The 24,530-nt window shown below is 54.6% G+C and overlaps 1 protein-coding gene across 2 annotated transcripts in view; it reads right to left on the bottom strand.

Moving 5' to 3' along the window:
* Window positions 1-24,530, bottom strand: part of CDK14 (cyclin dependent kinase 14) — a 77,722-nt gene that overhangs the window by 7,936 nt on the left and 45,256 nt on the right. For both annotated transcript variants that reach the window (XM_038767521.1, XM_038767530.1), the window contains 9 exons: window positions 22,424-22,518; window positions 19,634-19,696; window positions 19,072-19,195; window positions 16,095-16,215; window positions 11,469-11,562; window positions 8,406-8,469; window positions 7,927-7,975; window positions 6,556-6,695; window positions 3,960-4,102 (listed from right to left, as the gene is read on the bottom strand). In XM_038767521.1, the coding sequence (XP_038623449.1) occupies window positions 3,987-4,102; window positions 6,556-6,695; window positions 7,927-7,975; window positions 8,406-8,469; window positions 11,469-11,562; window positions 16,095-16,215; window positions 19,072-19,195; window positions 19,634-19,696; window positions 22,424-22,518 (866 nt within the window). In that variant the 3' untranslated portion in view covers window positions 3,960-3,986. The remainder of the gene's footprint in view (window positions 1-3,959; window positions 4,103-6,555; window positions 6,696-7,926; window positions 7,976-8,405; window positions 8,470-11,468; window positions 11,563-16,094; window positions 16,216-19,071; window positions 19,196-19,633; window positions 19,697-22,423; window positions 22,519-24,530) is intronic.

Genomic DNA, 24,530 nt, shown 5'->3' with positions numbered 1-24,530 from the left:
TATGTGACCTTGGGAGAGTCACTTAACTTCTCTGGGCCTCAGTAACCTCATCTGTAAAACGGGGACTAAGACTGAGCCCCATGGGGGGCAGGGACTGTGTCCAACCTGATTACCTTATATCTACCCCAGCGCTTAGAACAATACCTGGCACATAGTAACCCTTTAACAAATACCATTAAAAAGAAAAAAACCCTCATCTTCTGGCCCACACAGCTCAGGCCACTGCTCTCTGGAGGCCAATCACTGGGGTGTACTCGGAGCAGGCTAAAGAGAGAGCCTGGAGTGGCCATGGGGCTAGCCACAGGGTCGACCGCTGGCCTAACCTCACCTCTGGGGCCAGCCACTCGCTGCGCTTCACTCTCATCTCTCTTGCCATCGACCCCTTGCTCACACCCACCCTCCTATCAGGAGGAACTCTCTCCCCCTTCACATATGGCAGACCACCACTCCCCCACCTGTCTTCAAAGCCCTACTAAAACCATTATCTCCTTCAGGAAGCCTACCCTGAATAACCTCCTATCTCCCCAGCCTACTTCCCTGCCCTTACTGCCTCAGCTATGCAGTTTTAAGTCCACGCCCTTTAGCACTTAAGTATTTGTCACCCCCCCATCTACCCTTCTATTCAGCTTGTTTCCCCAACCTGTCATTTGTTTCAATGTCTGACTCCCCTGCTCGATTGTAAGCTCCTTAAGGAGAGGGATCACACGTACCTAATGCCCGTTCCTAAGCACTTAGTACAATTCCCTACCCAGAGTAAGTGCTCAATAAACACTATTGGTTGATGGGAGGGAAGGTCTCAGGAGGCCACAGGGTGGTCAGAAGGCTCCAGGGCCGGTTTTCTCTAATTTTGGCATGCTGACCCTGGCTGACCCTGGCCGACACCGGCAAGGAGTTGCCAACATCACTCATCATCATCAGTGTATTCACTGGGTGCTTACTCTGTTCAGAGCACTGTATTAAGTGTTTGGGAGAGTATTAGTCAGTTAACCAGTAGTATTTAATCAGTCAATTAATGGCATCTTTTGAGTGCTTACTGTATGCAGAGCACAGTACTAAGCACACTTGAGAGAGTACGATACAAATGAGTTGTAGATATCTTCCCTGCCCACATGGAGCTTACAATCTAGAGGGGACAAAAGACATTAAAATATATTACAAACAGAAGAAATGGCTGAGTATAGGAATATGTATCTAAGTACTGTGGGGCAGGGGGTGGGGTGACTATCACATATCTAATCAGTCAATCAATCAATCAATTGTATTTATTGAGCACTTACTGTGTGCAGAGCACTGTACTAAGCGCTTGGGAAGTAAGGGATTTAGATCCAAGTGCATAGGTGACGCTAAAGAGAGGGCGAATGAGGAAATAAAGACTTAATCAGGGAAGGCCTCTTGGAGGAGATGTGATTTTTAGAAGGGTTTTGAAGGTGAGGAGAGTGGTGGTCTGTCGTATATGATGGGGGAGGAGGGAGTTCCAGGTCAAAGGGAGGACGTGGGCAAAGGGTCAGCGGCAAGCCAGACCTGTGACGTATGTGGGCTGGGTTGTAGTAGATCAGGGAGGTGAGACAGGAGGAGGTAAGCTGACAGTGCTTTAAAGCTGATGGTAAGGAGTTTCTGTTTGATGCAGAGGTGGATGGGCTGTCTCCAATGCGTGCGCGTGCGTGTGTGTATTCGTGTGCATGCAAGGAGGGAGCAATGAGTTCCACCTCTTCATTTGTCCAGCTCTGGCTGTTGCCGGTCTCCTGCTCCCCCTGCCACCTCCCCCATTAGAGTGTAAGCTCCTCGAGGGCAGGGACTAAGGTCTTCTACTTTCATTGCACGTTTGCTCAGCAGCTCAGAACAGCCCTCTGCCGTTGGCAGAGGAGGGAGCCCAGGTCAGAGTGAAGTGACTGCATGTGGTGCTCACCTGTGCACCCGTACGTCTACGTTTGCCGACCTGTGAACGGAGCTGTGGTTCCGAGCGGATGATATCCCGTTCCCTGGGAACTGCGTGGGTGCCCCCACTGGCAGTTGGTATAGTTCTTGGGCACTTGGTGTGATGGGGGGCGATGCCCTCTGGCCCAAACTGCCCCAAACTGCCCATCCCTGGAACCCCAGCCCAGCACACTGGGAGGGCACCCGGCCTGGGCCACCTGTCCACCCCCAAGGCTCTTGTCCAGTGGGCAGGGGGGATGCCCGGCCCGAATCACGCATCCCCACAACTCCAGCCCAGCTCGCTGGGAGGACGCCCAGTTCGAATTGCTTGTTCCCGAGACCCTTGCCCAGGGTGCTGGTGAGACACCCAGCCCAAACCACCTGTCCATCCCCAGGGCTCCCGCCCAGCATGTTGGGGGGTGTCTCCTGGTCCTGGGGCCCCCACCCAGTGAGTCGCGGGGGAAGCCCGGTCCCATTTGCCTGGCTCCAGGGGCCCGCTCCCTGTGCTGCTGCAAACTCAAAGCTTCTGATTCAACCCATGTTGAGCATCTGCTTGTATCTCTGCTCCAAAGCCAACATTACTTCCAGCTACAGTCTCAAGGAGATGTCCAAGCCTCACCAGTTGTGTTATTTATGAAAATCCATCTCCACATAATTAAGCTGACCCCAACGTGGCAAGGTCAAAATCACAGGGGCTGGGAGACGAGGAAGGAAACAGTTGTAGACACTCACTGCCATCAGGATCCCCTTTGCCTTTTCCCCTGTTTCTGACCTCCCCTTGTGGTGGGAGGGAAGGGCAGGAAGGGAGGGAGACCCCAGGGAAAAGAAGGGGTTTCGGCAGCGACAGCAAAACTGATGGATTTACGGATGCCAGAAATGTTCATCTGGCCTGCTGGCCGGCACCAGGCCGGTCGGTCAGCTCAGGGAGCAGCCACCTCCAAGCACCTCACAGACAGCGCCAGCCCCAAATAGCCATTAAGGAGGAAGAAAATAGCTGCCACCATGGCTCTCCCTGCCACGACCCCTGAAGGACACCAATTTCCCTTCAAGGCCCTACTGAGAGCTCACCTCCTCCAGGAGGCCTTCCCAGACTGAGCCCCCTCCTTCCTCTCCCCTTTGTCCCCCTCTCCATCCCCCGTGTTACCTCCTTCCCTTCCCCACAGCACCTGTATATATGTATATATGTTTGTACATATTTATTACTCTATTTATTTCTTTATTTAACTTGTAAATATCTATTCTATTTATTTCATTTTGTTACTATGTTTGGTTTTGTTCTCTGTCTCCCCCTTCTAGACAGTGAGCCCACTGTTGGGACTGTCTCTATATGTTGCCAACTTGTACTTCCCAAGTGCTTAGTACAGTGCTCTGCACACAGTAAGCGCTCAACAAATACGATTGATTGATTGATTGATTGACTGCCCGACCCCTCCCTGGTCCCTGGACTTCCCACACTCTGCCCTCCAAGAGACCTGCCCTCCTTTCCTCTTCTCCCACTCCCTTCTGTGTCTCCCTGATTTGCTCCCTTTATTTATCCCCCTTCTCAGCCCCACAGCACTTAATGTTCCTATCTGTAAGTTATTTATTTCAATTAATGTCTATCTCCCCCTCTAGACTGTAAGCTCGTTGTAGGCAGGGAATGTGTCTGTTATATTGTTTTATTGTGCTCTCCCAAGCGCTTAGTACAGGGCTCTGTACACAGTAAGCTCGCAATATGATTGACTAGTCCTCCCAACTGTGGCCCCCTGGCCCGGCCTCCGCTGCCATGGCCCCTGGCCTGCCCTCCCCTGCCAAGGGCCCTAGACTCCTCCTCACCCCCAACACCCCTAGACCCCTCTGCTCCCCGGACTGCCTTCCCCACTGTGGTCCCCTGGACCACTCTTGCCCCCCTGCAACCCCTGGACCTCCCTCTCCCATCACAACTCCCTAGACCTCCCTCTCCCACCACGGCCCCCTAGACTGTCTTCCCCCGCCACGGCCCCGGACTCCTCGGTTCCCAAACCACCCTCCCCACTGTCTGCCCTCGACTGCTATGCCGTCCTTACCCAGAGTCTCCTCGAGGACCCCCTGCCTCAGTGCTTGCTGTTTGCCAGGCTCCTGCCGTAGCCACTGTTCTTCCCCAAGGCGCGCATGCTCTCTCCCGCCTCCGCATGCAGCCGGATACTCGGAATGCTGAAGATCGAAGACACTGTGGGGGAGAACACACACAGCTGCCACCTGGATTTCGCCACCAATTTCCACGATCCATGTTGACCCAGCTCTCCCAGACTCTTCCAGGACGAGCACCTATGTTTCTGTGTACCCAGGAGTCGGTATGCACTCACCTACAGGCCAATCCAGATGAGGACATATATACCCAGGGACCGGTACTCACTCATATACAGGCCAGTCCAGATTAGAATATCTGAATTCAGGGGCTGGAGCACATGCATATTCTGAGAGCAGAGGCCCCAATGAACCCTATTCTGAGTGGGGGGAGTCCCCCATGGTTCTCAATTCTGAGGGGATGGAGGGCCCCAGGGTGCTGTATTCTGAGTGGAGGACCCCAGAATGCTGTATTCTGAGGGGGAGGAGAGGGTGCTGTATTCTGAGGGGCAGAACACCTCAGTGTGCTTTATTTTGAGAGGGCAGAAGGCCCCAAGGCACAGTATTTTAAGAAGCAGAAGGCTTCAGCACCAAGGATTCTGAGAAGGTGGAAGTTCCCGAAGGCATAGTATTCTGAGTGTGCAGACGGCCCAAGAGCACAGTATTCTGAGTGGGCAGAGGCTCTCAGTGCACAGTATTCTGAGTGAGGAGAAGGCTCCAGCATACGGTATTCTGAGGAGGCAGAAGGCCGCAGTGGGCAGTATTCTGAGGACGCAGAAGGCCCCCATGCGCAGTATTCTGAGTGGGCAGAAGGCCCCAGCATGCAGTAATCTGAGGAGGCAGAAGGCCCCAATGCGCAGTATTCTCAGGCGGCAGAAGAAGGCCCCAGTGCACAGTATTCTGTGGCGATAGAAGACCCAACATGCTGTGCTCTATTCTGGGACTGTTTCAGTCCTACCAGTTGGGCTTCCGTGGAAGAATCTCACAAGATATTCTTCCCGCACATGAGGGGCAGTGGGGATTCAGGCGAGTGGCTCTACTTAGGAGACACAGTTTCAGCTTCTGGAGGTGGAAGGGGGGAGGAGGGGGGAGGCTGGAGCTGTGGCTGCCTCCCATGCCTCGGGACCGTGGGACTCTGGCCGAGGCCTTCTGCCTGGCCCGGATGGAAAACTCCCCACGGAGTGTTTTGAAAGAGGGAGGCTAAAGATGGAAAACAGCAATTTCTCATCTTTATCCTCCCTCTTTCAAAACACTCCGTGGGGCCTCAAGCCTGGGGAATGTTGTCAGAGACAGAATTGCCTCTTGCTTGTGTTCCAGCAAAGAGCCTGCTGTGCACTGATAAAAGGCTTAAGGTAGACCTGCATTCTTAATCTGTGAAATTACAAATTAAATCCTCACCATTATAAAGCTGTCCCGAGGCACCATCACATGTCCAGTCCCCCCAGGTCTGCACGCCCCGGGCCATCAGTACCTGGCCAATGTTATGGTAACGCCAGGCCTGGCCAGAAGAGCAGGTGGCTCTGCTGGCCACCATTCCTGGACAGGAAAGCAGGTGTCTCCACTCTGCCCGGCCAGGAGAGCAGGTGTCTCCGCCAGCCGCCCTCTCCTTAGCCAGGAGAGCAGGTGCCTCCGCCGATTCTGGCCAGGAGAGCAGGTGTCTCTGCCGGTTCTGGCCAGGAGAGTAGATGTCTCTGCCAATTGCCCTCCCTGGCCAGGGGCTCATCGGTCCCCTAGAATGCCCCATGCCCACAAGCGGCCCGATCCCCACTAAGCCCAGACCAGCAGCTGAGCCCGCGGCCGCAGGACCCTTCCCCATCACATGGGGTTCACACGCGGGGACCAGGAGGGAGGGGATGGGAAACTTGTCTTGGGGGGCTGAAGGGAGTGGGAGAATCACAGGGAGCTGGAGTGTCACAGGGGCTGGACTGCGGGACAGCATCACAGGGTGCCAGAGTGGGGAGAGAGAAGGGGGCTCTCACAAAGTGCGTGAGGAGGTGGGAGAGTTGTCTCAGGTCCGGAGGGGGGAGGAAGAGGGACTTGGAAAGATGTCTGGGGACGACAACAGGACAGACAGGCAAGCTGGAGGGAGACCAGGGACAGGGGACCTCCCCCAGGGGGAGCTGAGAAGGGGGATGCAGGAGAGACCCACAATTCCAGCTGCATCTCACACATGCTCTTGTGCACACACCCTCCCCGCAGAAGAATGCCCTTCCTACCCTTCCCTGGTGCCACAGGGAGCAGCCGCGGGGAGAGGTGCCCCGCCCAGGAGGAGCAGGCACGGGATGGACCAGTGGGGGGCAGGAGCCAAGGTGACTCCGGGACAGTCAACTCCACACCCTCAGAGCCCTGTCCCTCCCTTCCACCAATCTCCTCGCCTCACCGGTGTTGGCTCTGGGCAGCTGGCTCCCATCTCCCCGTGGCTGGCCCACAGCAGGCCGAGGGAGGTCGCGGGCAGAGCCCCACGCTCTGCCAGCCTGGCCTGCCGGGGAGTGAGCAGAGGGAAACTCTGGGGGTGACTAGTCTGGCCCCGGGATGGCGGGGGCTTCCAGCACTCACTGTTGGCCAGGTCCCATAGCCGGGGGGGCAGGTCACTGAAGTACTGGTGGCTCAGGGCCGCGGGCGCTGACAGCCGGGTCTTCGGGGAGCACTGCAGCAGCTTGGATGCCAGGTCCTCCGCGCAGGCCACACGGCTCAGCCTGCAATCCAGGGATGGGGCTGTAAGTCTGCCCGACCCCGGACCTTGGCCCGCACCCCTCCTCCCCCTGCTCATCTCGCCATCCTCTTCCTCACTGCCCCACTGCTCCTCTTGAGCACTCAGTACAGTGCTCTGCACCCAGCAGGCACTCAATAAATGATATGGACGGACTGACTGCCTGTCTGTGAATCCTGCAGTAGGGAGAGCAGAACCCAAATCCCTGGCCTTAGTGTCAGGGCCCCAAGAGTCACCCCAGTGTGATCGGATGCCAGTTATTCAGGGTCAGGCAGGTCCGACTCCTTGGGAGTCCTGCATGGGGTGGGTCCTAGGGCTGAGATCCCACCCCCATGTAAAGGCCTGGGGGGAAAAGAGCAGTGCTTCAGCCTGGAGAGAGGACATGGGTACGCATATGTGCGTGGGTGCGCAAGAGCACATGCGCGCGCACACACACACACATCCTTAAGTATCGCCTCTCCTTGTGTTAGAGCAGCAGGAGAGTCACACCTCCATCACACGGTCACAGTGCCCAAACAGGATAAATTCCAGGCAGAAAATGGGGTCAGTTTAGGGAATGGGGATGGGCGGGTGGGAGAAGATGGACGGGGTGAGGGAAACAAGTCATAGCTGGTGGGGCTGGGGGAGGAGGCTGAGGGACCTGGAATGCAGACCGGCTACATTTCTCTGTTCTTCTCTGACCACGTCCAAAGGAAGACTTGCTCAGCTGAAGTTTGATGCCAGAGGGGAAGGCGGGACCCGAGAAAGGGTCCGGCTAAGGGCCACATGCACCGCTGCCCAGGGCACCGCAGGACTCCGGTAAGAGCCGCTGACCCTGCCATCACCTCCGTGCCCAGCTGGGAGCAGGAACGCCACCAGGAAGCTGCAGGACCCTCTTTTCAGAAGTCTCTGTTAGAAAAGCAGTGTGGCCTATTGGAAAGGGAACGGGCCTTCAGAGGAGTCAGAGGACCTGGCTGGCCCTGACGCTTGTCTGCTCTGTGACCTAGGGAAAGTCACTTCACTTCTCTGGGCCTCATCTGTAAAATGGGGATTAAGACTGTGAGCCCCATGAGGGACAGGGGCTGTGTCCAACTTGATTAGCTAGTATCTACCCCAGCGCCTAGTACATTGCCAGGCACATAATAAGCGCTTACAAATACCACAATTACTATTAATAGGAGTGGGAGAGTAGGGGAGGGAATGGCCAGACGAATGGACACGGAGTCAGGGAGACTTACTTGTCCCAGGCCAGGCGGAGGGCTTTGGAGCTATACAAGGTGAAGCGTTCTGAAACACATAGAAAAGTTTGTCGTCACCTCCGGGCCAGGAATGCGGGAAATGGAAGAATCGGGGCAAAGGTGGCTTTGCTTAATGCTAAGCGGGCTGCCGCCCCAAAGTGCCTTGCCCTCCTGTCGAGGAGGCCCTGTCTGGGAGGGAGAGAACTCCACAGAGACAGCAGTGCGGAACCGAGAGCCTTCAGTCCCCAGAACTCCCTGAACTCCTTTCCTGCACATGCAGGCTGACCACCATGCTGTGTTTGGCAGTCTCCAGACTGCTCCCTGCCCCCTCCCTGCCCTGGGCACTGCCCACTCCCTGCTGCTGGGGAAGAGGAGAAAGAAAAGGAGGAAAGCAGAGAGGAGGGAATGGAGGAAGGAGGGCCTGCCTGCCATCTGCCCAGGACCAGTGGGGGGTGGAGAGGGTCCCGCCACACACCCACCTGGCTTGAAATGTGGCAGTGAGTGCACTCCAGGCCATGTGTCTTCATTGGGCGTGCCGAGCACCTACAGAGACAGGATGTTTATGTCTACGATGTTTCCGTTCCTAAAGTATGGATTTTGTTTTCCCTCTGTAGAATTGTTGGGGACACAGACGACTGATCCCAGGGTCTCCAGGGCCACAGGATGCCCGGTCTAGGGCTCTTGGGTCCTCTTAAAGACCGATCCCAGGGTTGCAGGGCCCAGGATGGCCAACCCCAGGGTTGGCTGGGTCACGGAAGGCCAAGCTCAGGATTGGCAGGGCAGCAGACCACTGGCTCCAGGGTTGCCAGAGCCGTGGCTCCATCATAGGCTGAGCTGGAAGAGGAAATCTGAGCCACAATTCCTGATCGGGGGTGGGAGGGTGGGGGAAGAGAGGTTCCTGTCCATGGGGAAGCTGTGGTAGACATTGTGGCAAGGCAGTGGTGACAAGCCCGAGCAACTAGAAGCCACACCTGAGGCAATGTGGTGGGACACCACCCCTGTCAGCTCTCCTGAGAGCCACTGAAAAATTAGGAGGGCTCGGGCCTGGCGCTGGAGCCTGGCACGGGGCCTGGCACTGTCCCTGCCCTTCTGAGTCAGGTAAAGGCTGCCTACCCTGGATCTGCAGGACCTCCACTCGGTGGCGGGTGGGGCGTGGGCGGTGTCCCAGCCCCACAGCACTTATGTGCATATCTGTAATTTATTTATTTCAATGAATGTCTGTCTCCCCCTCTAGACCGTAAGCTCCTTGTGGGCAGGGAACGTGTCTACCAACTCTGTTACACTGTAGTCTCCCAAGCACTTAGTACAGTGCTCTGCACATAGTAAGTGCTCAGTAAATATGATTGACTGAATGAAGAAATGAATTAATGCAAGCACTTATCCTGCCTTGATTATTGCTCACCTCCCTGCCTCCTTTCTCTTTCCACTTCAGTCTATACTCCATTCTGCTGCCTGAATCATTTTCCTTCAAAAACGTTCAGACCATGTTCCCCTACTCGTCAAGGAGCTCCAGTGGTTGCCCATTTACCTATACAACAAGCAAAAACTCCTCACCATTGACTTTAAAGCACTTAACCACCTTGCCCCTACCTATCTCACCTCGCTGCTCTCCGACTACAATCCAACCCGCACACTTTGTTCCTCTGGTGCTAACCTTTTCACTGTACCTCGATCTCATCTATCTCGCCGCCAACCTCTCGCCCACCTCCTACCTCTGGCCTGGAGCACCCTCCCTCCTCATATCAGACAGATAATTGCTCTCCCCCACTTCCTACTGAAGGCATAGCTCCTCCAGGAAGCCTTCCCTGACTGAGCCCTTCTCTCCTCTCTTCCCACTCCCTTCTGTGCCGCTCTTACTTGCTCCTTCATTCGTCCTCTCTCCCTTCCCTATGGCACATATGTATATATCTGTACATGTCTTTATTTATTTAGATATTTATATTAATGTCCTTCTCCCACGCTACACTGTACGCTCATTGTGGGCAGGGAATGTATCTGATGTTCTACTGTACTCTCCCAAGCGCTTAGTACAGTGCTTTGCACACAGTAAGTGCTCAAAAAATACGATTATCATTATTAATATCAATAATACTAATAATGAATGAGGAAGAGCCTGGCGACAGGTCCACTGCAGCCAGCAGAGGGAACCAGAGACCTGACGAGAGATCTCAGTGCGTTGGCCCAGAGTGGGCCGGCCGGACTGAGGTGGACTGGGCTCCGGCACTGTCTTGAGCGTCGGCACTGTCCTAAGCGCTCAGAATCACCCTGCATCTGCACAGCTGCGGCCAGAATCGTTGCTCTCAAATAGCATGAAAGGGACCCCACTCTCCCTGACACCACGTCAAGTCACGACAGTCAAGGTGGTTTGGTATGCTGGTGACCCCCCAACTCCCGCCCTTCCAATCCCCAGGGAGTGCTCTGCAAACGAAAGACTCCGGAGGGAAGGCACTCCCAACAGATGCCCAGATACAGTGCTGCTCACACAGTGGGTACTCCGTAAGCAGTAGAGACCCAACACAGTGCTGTGCACACAGTGGGTCCTCAGGGCAGTGCTCTGCCCTCAGGACACTCAGACCAATAGTCATTTGTCAGTGACCCAGGCCAGGAGTGCTAGTCCAATGATATGTGACTCAGTCAGCCATCAAGTTACCAGGAGGAGGCAGGGGCAATTATCCTGCCCCCTGAGCAGGGAGGGAGAGGAATTGTGTGTGCCCCGTGAGCACATGTGTGCACGCACGCACACACACAAACAGTCACAAACAGGTCCTTGCACCCTCACACAGATACAGTCTCTATACTGTAAGCTTGTTTTGGGCAAGGAACGTGTTTACCAACTCTGTTGTAGTGCTTAGTGCTTAGTAGTGCTTAAAGAAGCAGCGTGACTCAGTGGAAAGGGCACGGGCTTTGGAGTCAGAGGTCATGGGTTCAAACCCCGACTCCGCCAATTGTCAGCTGTGTGACTTTGGGCAAGCCACTTAACTTCTCTGTGCCTCAGTTACTTCATCTGTAAAATGGGGATTAAGACTGTGAGCCCCCCATGGGACAACCTGATCACCTTGTAACCTCCCCAGTGCTTAGAACAGTGCTTTGCACACAGTAAGCACTTAATAAATGCCATCATTAATATTATTCTTATTAGTACACTGCTCTGCATTCAGTAAGTGCCAAATAAATACCATTCATTCAATCGTATTGAGTGCTTACTGTGTGCAAAGCACTGTACTAAGCACTTGGGAAGTACAAGTTGGCAACATATAGAGACGGTCCCTACCCAACAGTGGGATCACCCTCCCCATCCAGTGAATACTCACGGAATCCAGGTGGAAATAGCACCCTGGGTTCCTGAGCACCTCTGACACACCCACACACCCTCATTGCCTCCAGGGCTGACAAGGATCATCACACTGGCTGCGGACAAAGCATGCACGGGAGACCTTGAGCTCTCTCGCCCCTACTCAGGGCTCCAGCTCCTTCCCCTCCGGACCCCGCCCCACCCAAGCTCCCCCAAAGGCCCTGGCTGTGGCTCTGGAGCCGCAACTTACCAGAAATATCCGCTCCAGCTGGTCCTGGACATCCTTCATCCCGGGAAAGGCAGCCACTCCCTGGATCATCTCCACGAAGATACAGCCCACGCCCCTGCAGCCATACAACAGCCCCAATGGGCCAGAGGTTTCACTTCTTTCTGCCCAGCGACCCTCACTGTCCTCCATCCCTACCTGCCCACTGCCACGTGCCACTCGGATGCCCCCAACCTCCAGGAGCCTCACGACCCAGCAGGAAAGGAGAGAAAAATGGAGAAGGCTTGCAGGACCCTTGTCTGGGAGGAAACTCCCTCCCCCACCCCTCCAGGTTATTTCCCACGGAGGTGGGGGAGAATGGGACACCCTGTCCTTCTAGGAAACCCCTCCCCCGCACACCATGGATATCGAGTACTATCCCCCCAAACCACAGCAGTACAGTAGTGCCCCTGCCCATTGCATATGTCCAGAAACAGCACCCTGCATGCAGATGTCCAGTACAACAGCTAGTAAAGTGCCCTGCAGACCCCAGCGGTCCAGTACAGCACCTGGCACACTGCAGATGTCCAGTACAGAAACCGGTATAGCACCAGTGCACCACAGACATCCAGTACAGTTCCCCACGTACCATAGGTGCCAGTATACCACCCAGTACAGGCCATATGGACCAGAGGCAACCGGTCCAGTGCTCGGCTCACTGGACTCATGGTAGGGGCCAAATTCACCACCCTGCACACCGCAGGTGCCCATGTCGGACAATGCCCCAAACACCAGGAGAGCCTAGTCTAGCATCCCACACACTGTGGGCCTTCAGTAAATGCCAATAATCAACCCTGATTGGCCAAGGACTCCTAGACCGCTGGGGGATCTCAGTGATGAATGGAGCAGCGACTGAGCCCTAAGGGCCTAAGAGTCTGCCTGTCTACCGCTACAGACTTTAAGCTCTTTGTGAGCAGGGATTGTGTCTACCAACTCTGTTGTACTATACTCTCCCACACTCTAAGTCCAGTGCTCTACACCCCCTAAGTGCTCAATAAACCACCACTGATTGACTATTGGCCAATCAGATCAAGAGCGCTACATCCCGAGCCGTGCCGAGGCGGCTTGCCAGATGTCCTTCCCACTCGGCCCAGGGGTGGTCCAGAACCGCTCTCTGGGCACTGTCCTGAGGAAAACAACTCCAGGCGGGCCCAGGCACCAACTCGTGGCTCCACGCTGACACCCTTCCAGGGGCCAGGACCTGGAGCGTGAAGGTGACGTTGGAGGGGAGCAGTTTTGGAATGAGAAAGCTCTTTAGTCCTGCCCCTGATGAGGTGACAGCACGCCTCCAGAAGTCCTCACTCTCCTAGCACACACTTTCCTCCAAACGGGCACCCTCCCCACCCCCACCAACACACACAGACACAAAAATGACCACGAGCCCTTTGGCAGCACCGACGCTCTCAGAAAACCGCCTGGGATACTCGGCAGTAGTGGTGGCCCAGGCCTTGGGTCTGCTTCCACCCTAGTCCAGGCTAACCCCAGCCCTCGGGAAGACATGTGAACTCCCCGGGTCCCGGAGGGAGGGAGGGAGAGAGGGACCCGACTGCAATAATGCTCCACACTGCCAAAGGAGGAAGCCCCGTTGCATGGTGGCAGGCGCCGCGTTGGATGACACTGGCAGAATGTGTGGCCGACGGCCCCGGCTCAGGCTTCCCATCCTGCCCTTGGATATTCCAGCTCTGTGGCCACCGACAGTCCCAGGCTCCAAGTATCATATGAACTGACTCCTTTTCCGCCAGAGGTCCTTACTCCCTTCCCGAGCAGGGCTGAGGCCAGGGCTGTTGGGTACAGGAAGATGCTCTGGGGGGTCACTCCCTGAGTCAGGTGACTTCACCTCACCCAACAGAGGGCACCCCCAGGAGCCGGAATCCAGACTTCCGCTTTCCGCCGCTTCCGATGCTGAACGGATGGGACCAGACCCGGATGCCTGGGTCTCCAGGATCAGTGGAGTCGAGCGGGCTGAGGGAGGGACAAGCTTGCTCTCTGTCCTTGCTCTGACCTCTCGTCTTCCCACCCGTCTTCCTCCCTTCTGCATCACCTATATCCTTAATGACAACACTAATGCTCGGATTTCTTAACTGCTTATGATGAGCCAAGCACTGTATGAAGCGCTGGAGTAAGATACAAGATCATCAAGTCGGACCTGGTTCCTGTCACTCACCAGGCTCAAAGTCTGAGTAATTGGGAGAACAGGTATTGAATCCCCATTTTACAGATGAGGAAACCGAGGTCCAGAGAAGTAGAGTGACATGCCCAAGATCAGGCAGCAGGCAAGTGGCTGAGCCCAGGTCCTCTGACTCACAGGCCCGGTGCTCTTTCCACTAGGCCAAGCTGCTTCCCATGCTTCACTTGAGTCCACTCGTTTCTATCAACTCTGTTGTATTGTCCTCTCCCAAGCATTTATTACAAGTGCTGTGCTCACAGTAGGTGTTCAACAAAATACCACCGATGATGAGCGCACTCCTTAATAATAATAATAATAATGGTATTTGTTAAGCACTTACTATGTGCCAAGCACTGTTCTAAGTGCTGGGGGAGACATAAGGTTATCGGGTTGTCCCATGAGGGGCTCACAGTCTTAATCCCCATTTTATAGATGAGGTAACAGAGGCCCAGAGAAGTTAAGTGACTTGCCCAAAGTCACACAGCTGACAAGTGACAAAGCCAGGATTAGAACCCATGACATCTGACTCCCAAACCCAAGCTCTTTCCACTGAGCCACACTGCTCCACCAGACAAATGGCAGAGTTGGGATTAGATTCCATGACCTTCTGACTTCCAGGCTTGTGCTTTATCCACTAAGCCACGCTTCTTCCCTTAAGCACTTTGTTACTTACTCACCCCTCCAGCCCCCACATCACCTAGGTTCACGTGCTCCCGTGGTCTACTGGATACAACATAGGCCTGAGAGTCAGAAAGACCTGGGCTCTAATTGCACTTCCACCATGTATCTGCTGTATGACTCTGGGCAAGTTGTGTAACTTCTCTGTGCCTCAGGCACCTCATCTGTAAAATGGGGATTAAGACCATGAGCCCCACATGGGACAGGGACTCTGTCCAACATGATATGCTTGTATCCATCCCAGTGCTTAGCACAGTACCTGGCACATAGTAAGCACTTAACAAATACCACAATTGTTATTATTAATTTTATTTCTTGTAATTTAAGTACTGTCCATTTCCCCATCTAGACTGTAAGTTCCAAGGGCAGGGACGGTATCTACAAACCCTATTGTTGTGTCCTCTCCCCATGGCTTAGTACAGTGCTCTGCACATGCTGGGTGCTCAATAAGCACCACTGATTGACTACCTGATTGCTAATTTGCAATTCCTGGGTCTGAGGAAAAGGAATTCCTCTTCAGTCTCAGATCAGCCCTGAAATGAGCTCCTGCCCGCCCGGAGGCTCCAATGCTCAACACATTCATTTCACTCCTAAATGAGATATGTGATGGAGAAAATGCCAAGTGAATATGCACGCTCATTCCATCTGACGGGCATATTTATAACGGTCCCTCACCCCAGGCCTCTGGCAAGCAGTCAATATGTTAATTAGGGGAAAAAAATCTCAATCACTCAATCTCTCTCTGCCCGAGGGGATAAGTGCCCTGTGATCTTCACGAAAAAGGCGTTTTTTGGTCAAATACTGTGCGTCTGTGCCAGCCGCGAGAGCCAGGAGAGACACAGGGGTGAGAGAACACGGTGGAGGGAGGATCGCAGGGTCAGGGCATCTGGGAATTAGTCGGGGGTGGCAGGGAAATGGGGGGTGGGGAGGGGAGGAAGAAGGACGGCTGGACCAGGGGGTGGTGACCGTGAAGGGGGCTGGCCAGGTACCAGCTGGGACCTGACCCTGCCCAGGGGCAGCCAGGACCAGGGTCCACACCCCTCAAAATGGGTGGGCGCTCAGGTCCCGCCTCTTACAACTGGAAAGCCCGGGTTCACCATAATAATAATAATAATAATGGCATTTATTAAGCGCTTGCTATGTGCAAAGCACTGTTCTAAGCACTGGGGAGGTTACAAGGTGATCAGGTCGTCCCACGGGGGGCTCACAGTCTTCATCCCCATTTTACAGATGAGGTAACTGAGGCACAGAGAAGTGAAGTGACTTGCCCAAAGTCACACAGCTGACAATTGGTGGAGTCGGGATTTGGACCCATGACCTCTGACTCCAAAGCCCATGCTCTTTCCACTGAGCCACGCTGCTTCTCTAAAAAATGGTATTTGTTAAGTGCTTACTATCTGCTAAGCACTGTTCTAAGCACTGGATGGGGGTGGGGGATACAAGGTAATCAGGTTGTCCCAAGTGGGGCTCACAGTTTTAATCCCCTTTTTACAGATGAGGGAACTGAGGCACAGAGAAGTTAAGTGACTTGCCCAAAGTCACCCAGCTGACAAGTGGCGGAGGCAGGATTAGAACCCATGACCTCTGACTCCCAAGCCCGGGCTCCTTCCACTGAGCCACGCTTCTCATGTCTACCATACTCCCCCACTGTCACCCCTCAAAGAACACTATGCTGGCTGCAGGAACTGTGTGGCTGGACGGGAACCCCGGGCCCTGAGACCAGCACTCCAGCCCCCTTTCTCTCGGGCTGGAAGGCCCCTACTTACCACATGTCCAAACAAGTGGAGTACTCGGTGGAGCCCAGAAGGACGTCGGGGGGCCGGTACCACAGGGTAACTACTTCATTGGAGTACGTGTGGCTGGGGACGGACTTGGCTCGAGCCAGACCTGCAGAGGGCAACGAGGGGTGAGAGGCTCAGTGAGCTAACACGGGCTGAACAGCCTGCCCCAGCCCTGTGATACCCTTGCCCCACGACTTAGGGGTCGCAAGGGGAGGGGCTCTGTTGCAGGGGTGGAGGGCGGCGTGCAGGGGGAGGAGGAGTGTCGCAGGGGAAGTGGCACTGCTACAGGATTGCAGGATTGTGGGGAAGGGGTGCTGTCACAGAACTGTAAGGTTGCAGGGAGAGGGGAGCTGCCACAGGGTTGCCAGGGAAAGGGCCCTGCTGAGGTTGCTGAGGGAGGGATTCAGTCACAGACTGGCAGGGGGCACAGTTTGGGAAGTTTCCCTGGGAAAAGGCTCCCTTCTGACAGGCAAACGCCTCTTGTCCCTCTGATGGGGACAACCTGCTTCCAGCTGCCACCCACCTGCCCTGGACCGGCCAGACCGGCCCCCAGCCCGCCCGCCTGCCTCCACTGTCCTTGATCAGGTTCATAGGCCTATGTCCCCACCAGCTTCTGTCTGTCCCTGCTGCTCCCCGTCCACACTGGGCTCCCAGAGGGGGCAGGCAGAGGAGGGAGATTTCCGGCCTTCGCCGGAAGGGAAAGCCTGGGACTCCTCTCTCCAACCCTGCCTCATATTTTGAGCCGACGATGGATTCCCCAAGCCCACGGCAAAGGCAGTGCTGCCTCACCAACAGCCAGGGCACCGGTGTAGCCAAAGCTCGGACCCCAGTCCTGGACTAATTAGCAGAGCTGGTCAAGGCCACGGCTCTGGCTCTCCAGGTTCTTGGCAGTTGCCATGGTTACCCTTCAGGAGGAGAGCCCGGGGTTCCTGGGCCACCGTCAGAATCCCGGCCCCAATGGGGTGCAGGAACTTGGAGGCACAGGGTCCAGGACACACTGGCCAGACCAGAATGAGTCTACTGGGGTGGCCACCGTCACCATTCCCCTGAAGCTGCGAGGTCGGCTGGGTTCACGGCTGGGTCCCGCCAGGTCCCAGCTCAGGCTGTTTCTCAATTAACCCATTTCCACTTTCCCACAGAGGCTGGGCCACCCAACAGCGCAGCAAGGCAGGGGAGGGAGCGGAAAACAGGTGTCAACAGGAAGAAAGAGCATGGACACCAGGTGGTTGGGTATGAGAGAGAGAGAGAGAGAGAGAGAGAGAGAGAGAGAGAGAGAGAGAGAGAGAGAGAGAGAGAGAGAGAGAGAGAGAGAGAGAGAGAGAGAGGTGTGCACGCAGCTGGGAACAAGTGTGCACATGTGTGCACGTGGCTGGAACCATCTGACTCTGTGTGTGTGCATGTGTGCACATATGTACACATCCATAATTTATTTCTATTAATGTCTGTCTCCCCCTCTAGGCTGTAAGATCCTTGTGGGCAGGGAACGTGTCCACCAACTGTTGTATTGTACTCTGCCAAGCAGTTAGTACAGTGCTCTAAACAAAGTAAGTGCTCAATAAATAGGTATGTTGTGGAGGAAGGATATGTGTGACAGGATTTGGTAACAGACTGAATGTAGGCGATGAAAGAAAGAGAGGAGTCAAGGACAATGCCAAGGAGGTGGGCTGCAGACAAGGGAAAATGATGGTGGTGCTTTCAACTGTGATGAGAGAGATTAAGTTTTGGACACAGTGGGCTGAGGTGCCAGTGGGACATCCATGTGGAGGTGTACGACTACAGAGAAGGAGAGAGAACAAGGCTGAAGAGGGAGATTTGGCAATTCTCCACACAGAGATGGTGGTTGAAGCTATGGAAGCAAATGTTTTCCAAGGGACTGGGTGAAGATAGCGTATAATAGAACTGCACCTTTAGGAACTTTACTGTCAGATGGTGGGAGACAGAAGAGGAACCCACTAAAGAGACTGAGAAGAAACATCCAGAAACACAGAAGAAGAGCCAGGAGAGGACAGTGTCAGAAAACCCAAGATTTCATCACGGTTCCAGGAGAAGGGGATGGTCCACAGTGTCAAAGGCCACTGAGAGGTTGAGGATTAGGATGGAGCACAGGCCACTAGGTTTGGTGAGAAGGAGGTCATTGGTGACCTTGGAGAGAGTGATTTCAGTGGAGTGGAGGGGATGGAAGCCAGAATCTAGAGAAGGGGAGTTGCAAGGGCTGCCTACCCTCGGTGTACCTGATAATAATAATAATTGTGGTATTTGTTAATAGCTTACTATGTTCCAAGCACTGTACTAAGCTCTAGGATAGAGACAAGATAATCGGGTTGGACACAGTCCCTGTCCCACATCTTAATCCCCATTTTACAGATGAGGTAACGAAGGCCCAGAGAAGTAAAGCGACTTGCCCAAGGTCACATAGCTGATAAGTGGCGGAGCCGGGATTAGAACCCAGGTCATTCTCACTTCCAAGCCCGTGCTCTTTTCACTATACCATGCTGCTTCTCTACCTGTCCCACCCCAACTGTCGGCCCACCCCACCCTCCATGAGCCTTCTAGTTCTCTGTCCCCATAAAAACAGAACCCCAGCAGGTACTTACTAGAAGGCGGGCAGAAAAGTGGCACTAAATGCCAGGTGTGTGGCAGCCTCAGGTGAGGCCGGGGCCCGAGAAGAGCAACGACAGGGCTCTGCCCACCTGCCCATGCATGTCCAAGCTTCCAGGGGAGGGTCCGGGAAATGCTGACTAGGTTGCCATGCGATGGGCTTCCTTCCACTGCCTACAGCTCCCAGCCTGTGTATCTGTCTGTCTCTTTCTCTCTCTCTCTCTCTCTCTCACATACACACACACACACACACATGCATTCACAGACAGCTGCTCAACACAGTCATTCTAATTATAAGGGGAATACCAATCAGGGATTCATCTCTCCACCCAGAGGAGCTGGGGCAGGGTCTCCGCTCTCCTACCAAAGTCAGCCAGCTTGAGCTCTCCCAGGTGGCTGATGAGCAGGTTCTGGGGCTTGAGGTCTCTGTGCAGGATATACCGCTGGTGGATGTAGGAGAGCCCGCGGAGCAACTGGAACAAGAACAACTGCAAAACGGGGCAGGGGAAACAATCCAGGTTAACACTTGGAAAGAGGCAAGGGCCGTTTCTGAACAGGGCTCCGGAAATTCACACTCTGCTTCCATTCACGGTTCAGCTCCTAGCAATCACCGTGCCCGGAGAGGGTTTGTGGTCTAGGACCAAGGAAGGGATGGAGGGAGGTAGTCAGGGAGGGGCAGACGGATGGCTGTAGGGAGAGAAAGAGGGAAGGAGGGAATGGATAAGGTCCTGCTGGACAAGCAACAAAACGGAGGCCCAGAGAGGGTCAGTGACCTGCCCAAGGTTGAACAGTGGACACAGGGCTCTACCCACTGGGCCACAATGCCTCTCCCTCTGAGCCTATCAGCTAAGGGGATGAGCCAAGGAGGAGGTGACCCGGGGCCCCGTGCTCAGATCCTCAGTCCTCCCCTCAGCCCCCAGACTCACCTTCACGTTGTGCGGGTGGAGACCTCCAGGGTGCTTGTCCATATATTGGCATAGGTCTGTGTGCTGGGGCAGAGGAAGCACACAGTTACCGCCCTGCCTCCTCCTCCCTAATGCACAGAGTCACCACCCTGCACTTCTGTGGGCTGTGCCTCGCCTGCTCCTCCCTAACGAGACTGCGAGCCCCACATGGGACAAGGACTGAGTCCAGCCCGATTTACTTGCATCCACCCTAGCACTTACCACGGTGCCTGGTGCTTAGTAAGTGCTTAACAAATACCACAATTATTATTATTATTACAGGGTCACAGGCCTGCACTGCTGCAGATCATGCCCTTCCTGCTCCTCTCTAACACACGGGGTCACTGCCCTGTGCCAGGGTTGCACCAGGCCTGTAGCAGAGCATTCCTCAGCTCCTCCAATCAGGCGCCAACCAATCAATCAATATTGAGCTTACTGTGTGCAGAGCACTGTACTAAGCACTTGGGCAGTACAAGTTCGCAACATATAGAGACAGTCCCTACCCAACAGTGGGCTCACAATCAATAGCACTTATTGAGCACTTATTATGTAGAGGGCACTGGAATGAGCACTTGGGAGAGGGCAGAGTAGATAGACACAATCCCTGCCCTCAAGGAGTTTACATTCTACTGGGTGGAGAGCACTACACTGAGCATTGGGACTCACAAAGCGGGGTGAGGCCAGGATCGCCATCAGTGGGAATGACAGGCAGAAATCCGGCCCAGGTTTTCCTTTTGTCCAAGGAAGCATGCAGAGTTCTGCGATTTGGAACTGATGTGCATCGGGCCTTGAGAGCAGAGCCTAGCCGGAACGGCTGATGGAATGAAGGCAGGCGGGAATGGCTGCAGACTGGAACACTGCCCTTATGGCAAACGGACCAGTCAAGCACAGCCCTGGGCATCTCTGGGGTGCAGGAGCGCTGTACTGGGTACCTAGCAGGTGCAGAACGCCATAGTCGGGGCTGACAATGGACAGAGAGCTGTTTTGGCCATTTAGGGACAAAGATTAACAGCCCAAGACCAGGCTGTTGCCCTGAAGGATCCCCCAGTCTCAAACGAAGACAGGCAGGACCCAATCTGCCAGACATCCATGACAACTGTCCTCCGGCTCAGAGCACCCCAACACCATGAGATACACCCGGCTGCCACGAGGTGCAATCTGTGTCCCTGCCCACCCTACCGACAGCTCCCTTGCACGGAACAAACACTAAGGTCAAAAGCAAGGGCCAATGGGGAGGACCAGCAGTATGGACCGAAAGGTGGACTAAGGGCACGGGCCAACAGCACAGAGCATCAGCTTGGCCCATCGGCCAATACGGCTAACCCTCGGACCCCGCCGCTTACCCTTTGCCCTGCTGGCATGGCCAGGCAGCCCCTCAGGGTACGGACCCACAGTGAGGACCAATGGTGTGAACCAACAGCTTGGACACACATTATGAGCCCTACGAAGGACAGGGTCTGTGTCCAATTCCCATCTGCGTACTCCTTCCCAGCGCTTAGTACAACACTCTGAGCGGTAACAATAATAATAATGGCATTTATTAAGCGCTTACTATATACAAAGCACTGTTCTAAGCGCTGGGGAGGTTACAAGGTGATCAGGTTGTCCCACGGGGGGCTCACAGTTTTAATCCCCATTTTACAGATGAGGTAACTGAGGCCCAGAGAAGTGAAGTAACTTGCCCAAAGTCACAAAGCTGACAGTTGGCAGAGCCGGGATTTGAACCCATGACCTCTGACTCCAAAGCCTGTGCTCGGTAAGCACCGAACAGATTCTCTGGCTATGAGAACTATGGCTAGCACAGCAGCATACACCAATAGCAAGGACCAAGGGATCACATTTATTGAGTGCTCACTATGGGCAGAGCACTGCACTAAGCACTTGGGAGCTTAGTAGCAGAGTTGGTAGAAACATTCCCTGTCCACAGTGAGCTTACAGTCTAGAAGGGGAGACAGACACTAATATAAATAATGACGGATGTGGACATAAGTACTATGGGGCTGAGGGATGGGTATTCATTCATTCATTCAATCGTGTTTATTGAGCGCTTACTGTGTGCACAGCACTGTACTAAGCGCTTGGGAAGTGCAACTTGGCAACATATAGAGACGGTCCCTACCCAAAAGTGGGCTCACAGTCTAGAAGGGGGAGACAGGCAACAAAACAAAACATATTAACAAAATAAAATAAATAGAATAAATATGTACAAGTAAAATAGAGTAATAAATATGTACAAACATATGTACATATATACAGGTGCTGTGGGGAGGGGAAGGAGGTAAGGTGGGGGGATGGAGGGAGGGGGAGAGGAAGGAGGGGGCTCAGTCTGGGAAGGCCTCCTGGAAGAGGTGAGCTCTCAGTAGGGCTTTGAAGGGAGGAAGAGAGCTAGCTTGGCGGACGTGCAGAGGGAGGGCATTCCAGGCCAGGGGTAAATAAAGGGTGCAAATCCAAGTGCAAGGGTGACGCAGAAGGGAGTGGGAGTTGGGATCAACAGTGTGCCCGAAAGGCAGGGATCAACACGGTGGGCCAACCAACCCTTCAATCCCAATGCTCGCCCCCATCCCCTACCCGCCCTGGTTCAACCAGGTGGTCCCTCGGGGTTACCCAGTTCAGGTACCACTCATTTCACCCGTACAATCCCGCAAGCTGGTTTTCCGCCTGGGGATTAGAAGCAGGCCGAGACCGGTGCTGACCACAGAGCGGAGAGAAGCTGAGCGGAGTGGGGAGGAGTGGAGAAGAAGGGGGAGGAGCTGGGAGGTGGCTGCTACTCACCACGTATTCGAACACCAGGGTCAAGGTCTCCTTGGTGTGGATAATGTCATGCAGAAGCACAATGTTGGCGTGCTTTAGGCCTTTCAGGAGCGAGGCTAGAAGACAGAAAGGGTGAGAGCATGCATCCTGTGTGGGGCCCGACCCCAGGAATGTCCTGAGGATGGATCGTCCTCAGCTCTTGTACCGCTCCTTCCATCTGCTGGCCACAGCGGCAGTGCCCGGGCCGCCGGCCTGACGCAAGGCCCAGCCCACGTATCGTGCCTGCGGGTCGGGGAGCTGCACCCTGGCAGAACCACGGCCAGGATGGCTCATGCTCTGGTCCTGGCTGCATTGGTAGAGTGGCTAGAGCACGGGCCTCGGAGTCAGAAGGTCATGGGTCCTAATCCCTGCTCCACCACTTGTCTGCTCTTTGACCTTGAGCAAGTCGCTTCACTTCTCTGGGCCTCAGTTCCTTCATCTGTCAAATGGGGATTGAGGTCGTGAGGCCCACATGAGACAGGGACTGTGTCCAATCAATTTGCTTGTATCACTCCAGCGCTTAGTACAGTGCCTGGCCCATAGTAAGCACTTAACAAATGCCATTATCATCATCATCATCATCACTGTTCTGCACCCTGCCCAGTTTTTTCCGTCCCCACAGTGTACCGCATCCTGAGGTTCCTGCTGTCAGTTGGATGCTCTCCAACCCCCAGCCACATCCTGACCCGAGCACAGAGGGTAACCACGCTCCAGTAGGGCTGGGGCTGCTGCTGGGGGCAGTTACTGGGAAAGGGGTAATCAATCAATCAATCAATCAATCGTATTTATTGAGCGCTTACTGTGTGCAGAGCACTGTATTAAGCGCTTGGGAAGTACAAGTTGGCAACATGTAGAGATAGTCCCTACCCAACAGTGGGCTCACAGTCTAGAAGGCAGAGATCCCTACCACCACCCCTCCAGGAGCTTATGGCCCAGAGGAGAGATGAGGTTCAGGGAACTCTTGACCTGTGTGGCCGGCACCCCCACTGACACACAGAAGGCCTGATCCTCCCCACACCCCGCCTTTCACAGGCCCTGCGGTTGGGGAGGGTGGACTCAATGGTTCTGAGTTTCTACCAGGGAAGGCTGGGACTCCCTCCTGGGAGCTTGTGACCATTTACTTAGCCAGGGATGGCAGTGGACGGGTGAATGACCGAGTGGGGGGGGGGGGGGGGGGGCAGCATACCACGCTGGGCCGTGGGAACTGGCCAGCCACCACTGGCCAGTCAGCAGGAGATCCCTGGCCTGGAGCCAAGGGAGAAGACAGGCAGAGGGACCCGATCCAGTAGCTAGCTTGGCTTTTACTGAGAAGCAGGAAGTTGCTTCAGATCCCCTAATAGGGGTTTTACAATCTCACCTCCCTCCACTCCATAGTCTGTCCGGCCAGGAGCCACTTCCATGTCCCATAAAGGACTGGACAGAGATTCCCAAGCAGAACCGCCGGGTTTCCGGGCCCCCTGCCTAGGCAGCCGTATTGGGAGGAGTTTAACACTCTCACTCAACACAGAGGCACAGGAAATTACCATTTGTTTCAATGGCCTGGGACTGGGAAAGAGAAGTGAGAAACAGGGTGAAGAGAGAGGAGAGAGTGAGAACAGCAAGAAGAGAGAGGGAAAGAGCAAGAGGAGAGAGCAGGAAGGACAGCAATGGCCTGGCAGAAAGAGTCCATCCCATATCGGTCAGCATCAAGGCGTTGCGGAAAGCAGGACGGAGTGTGGACCCGTGCTTGCTCGCCCCAATCAGTTGGGCCGATTGCCCCATCCCGGTCCCCTGGGCAACAGCGCACCCACCAGTGGTGCGAGAACAGAGGAAGGGACCCAATCATCACGTGCAGACTGGAGTTTTCATTGAGGATGGCGGATGAAATACAGTTAGGGAAAGATGCGAAAATCTGATGGATCAGAGTCTCTCCCAATGCATTCCTGCCAACCCTTCCCAACACACATGAACTCTGAAGATAAAAAATTTTCCCTGAGGTCACAAGGGCAATCCTTCCCCGCCACATACTCCCAATGTCCTGAGAAATTACAAACCAGATTCTTTGCCCTTCCACACAGAGTGCAATCACTGATTGTCAGGAAGAAGAGGA

Source organism: Tachyglossus aculeatus, chromosome 2 (assembly GCF_015852505.1).
Source record: "Tachyglossus aculeatus isolate mTacAcu1 chromosome 2, mTacAcu1.pri, whole genome shotgun sequence".
NCBI lineage: Eukaryota > Metazoa > Chordata > Mammalia > Monotremata > Tachyglossidae > Tachyglossus > Tachyglossus aculeatus.
The sequence above is the reverse complement of the archived record's forward strand: the minus strand, read 5'-3'. Positions and strand labels throughout refer to the sequence as shown.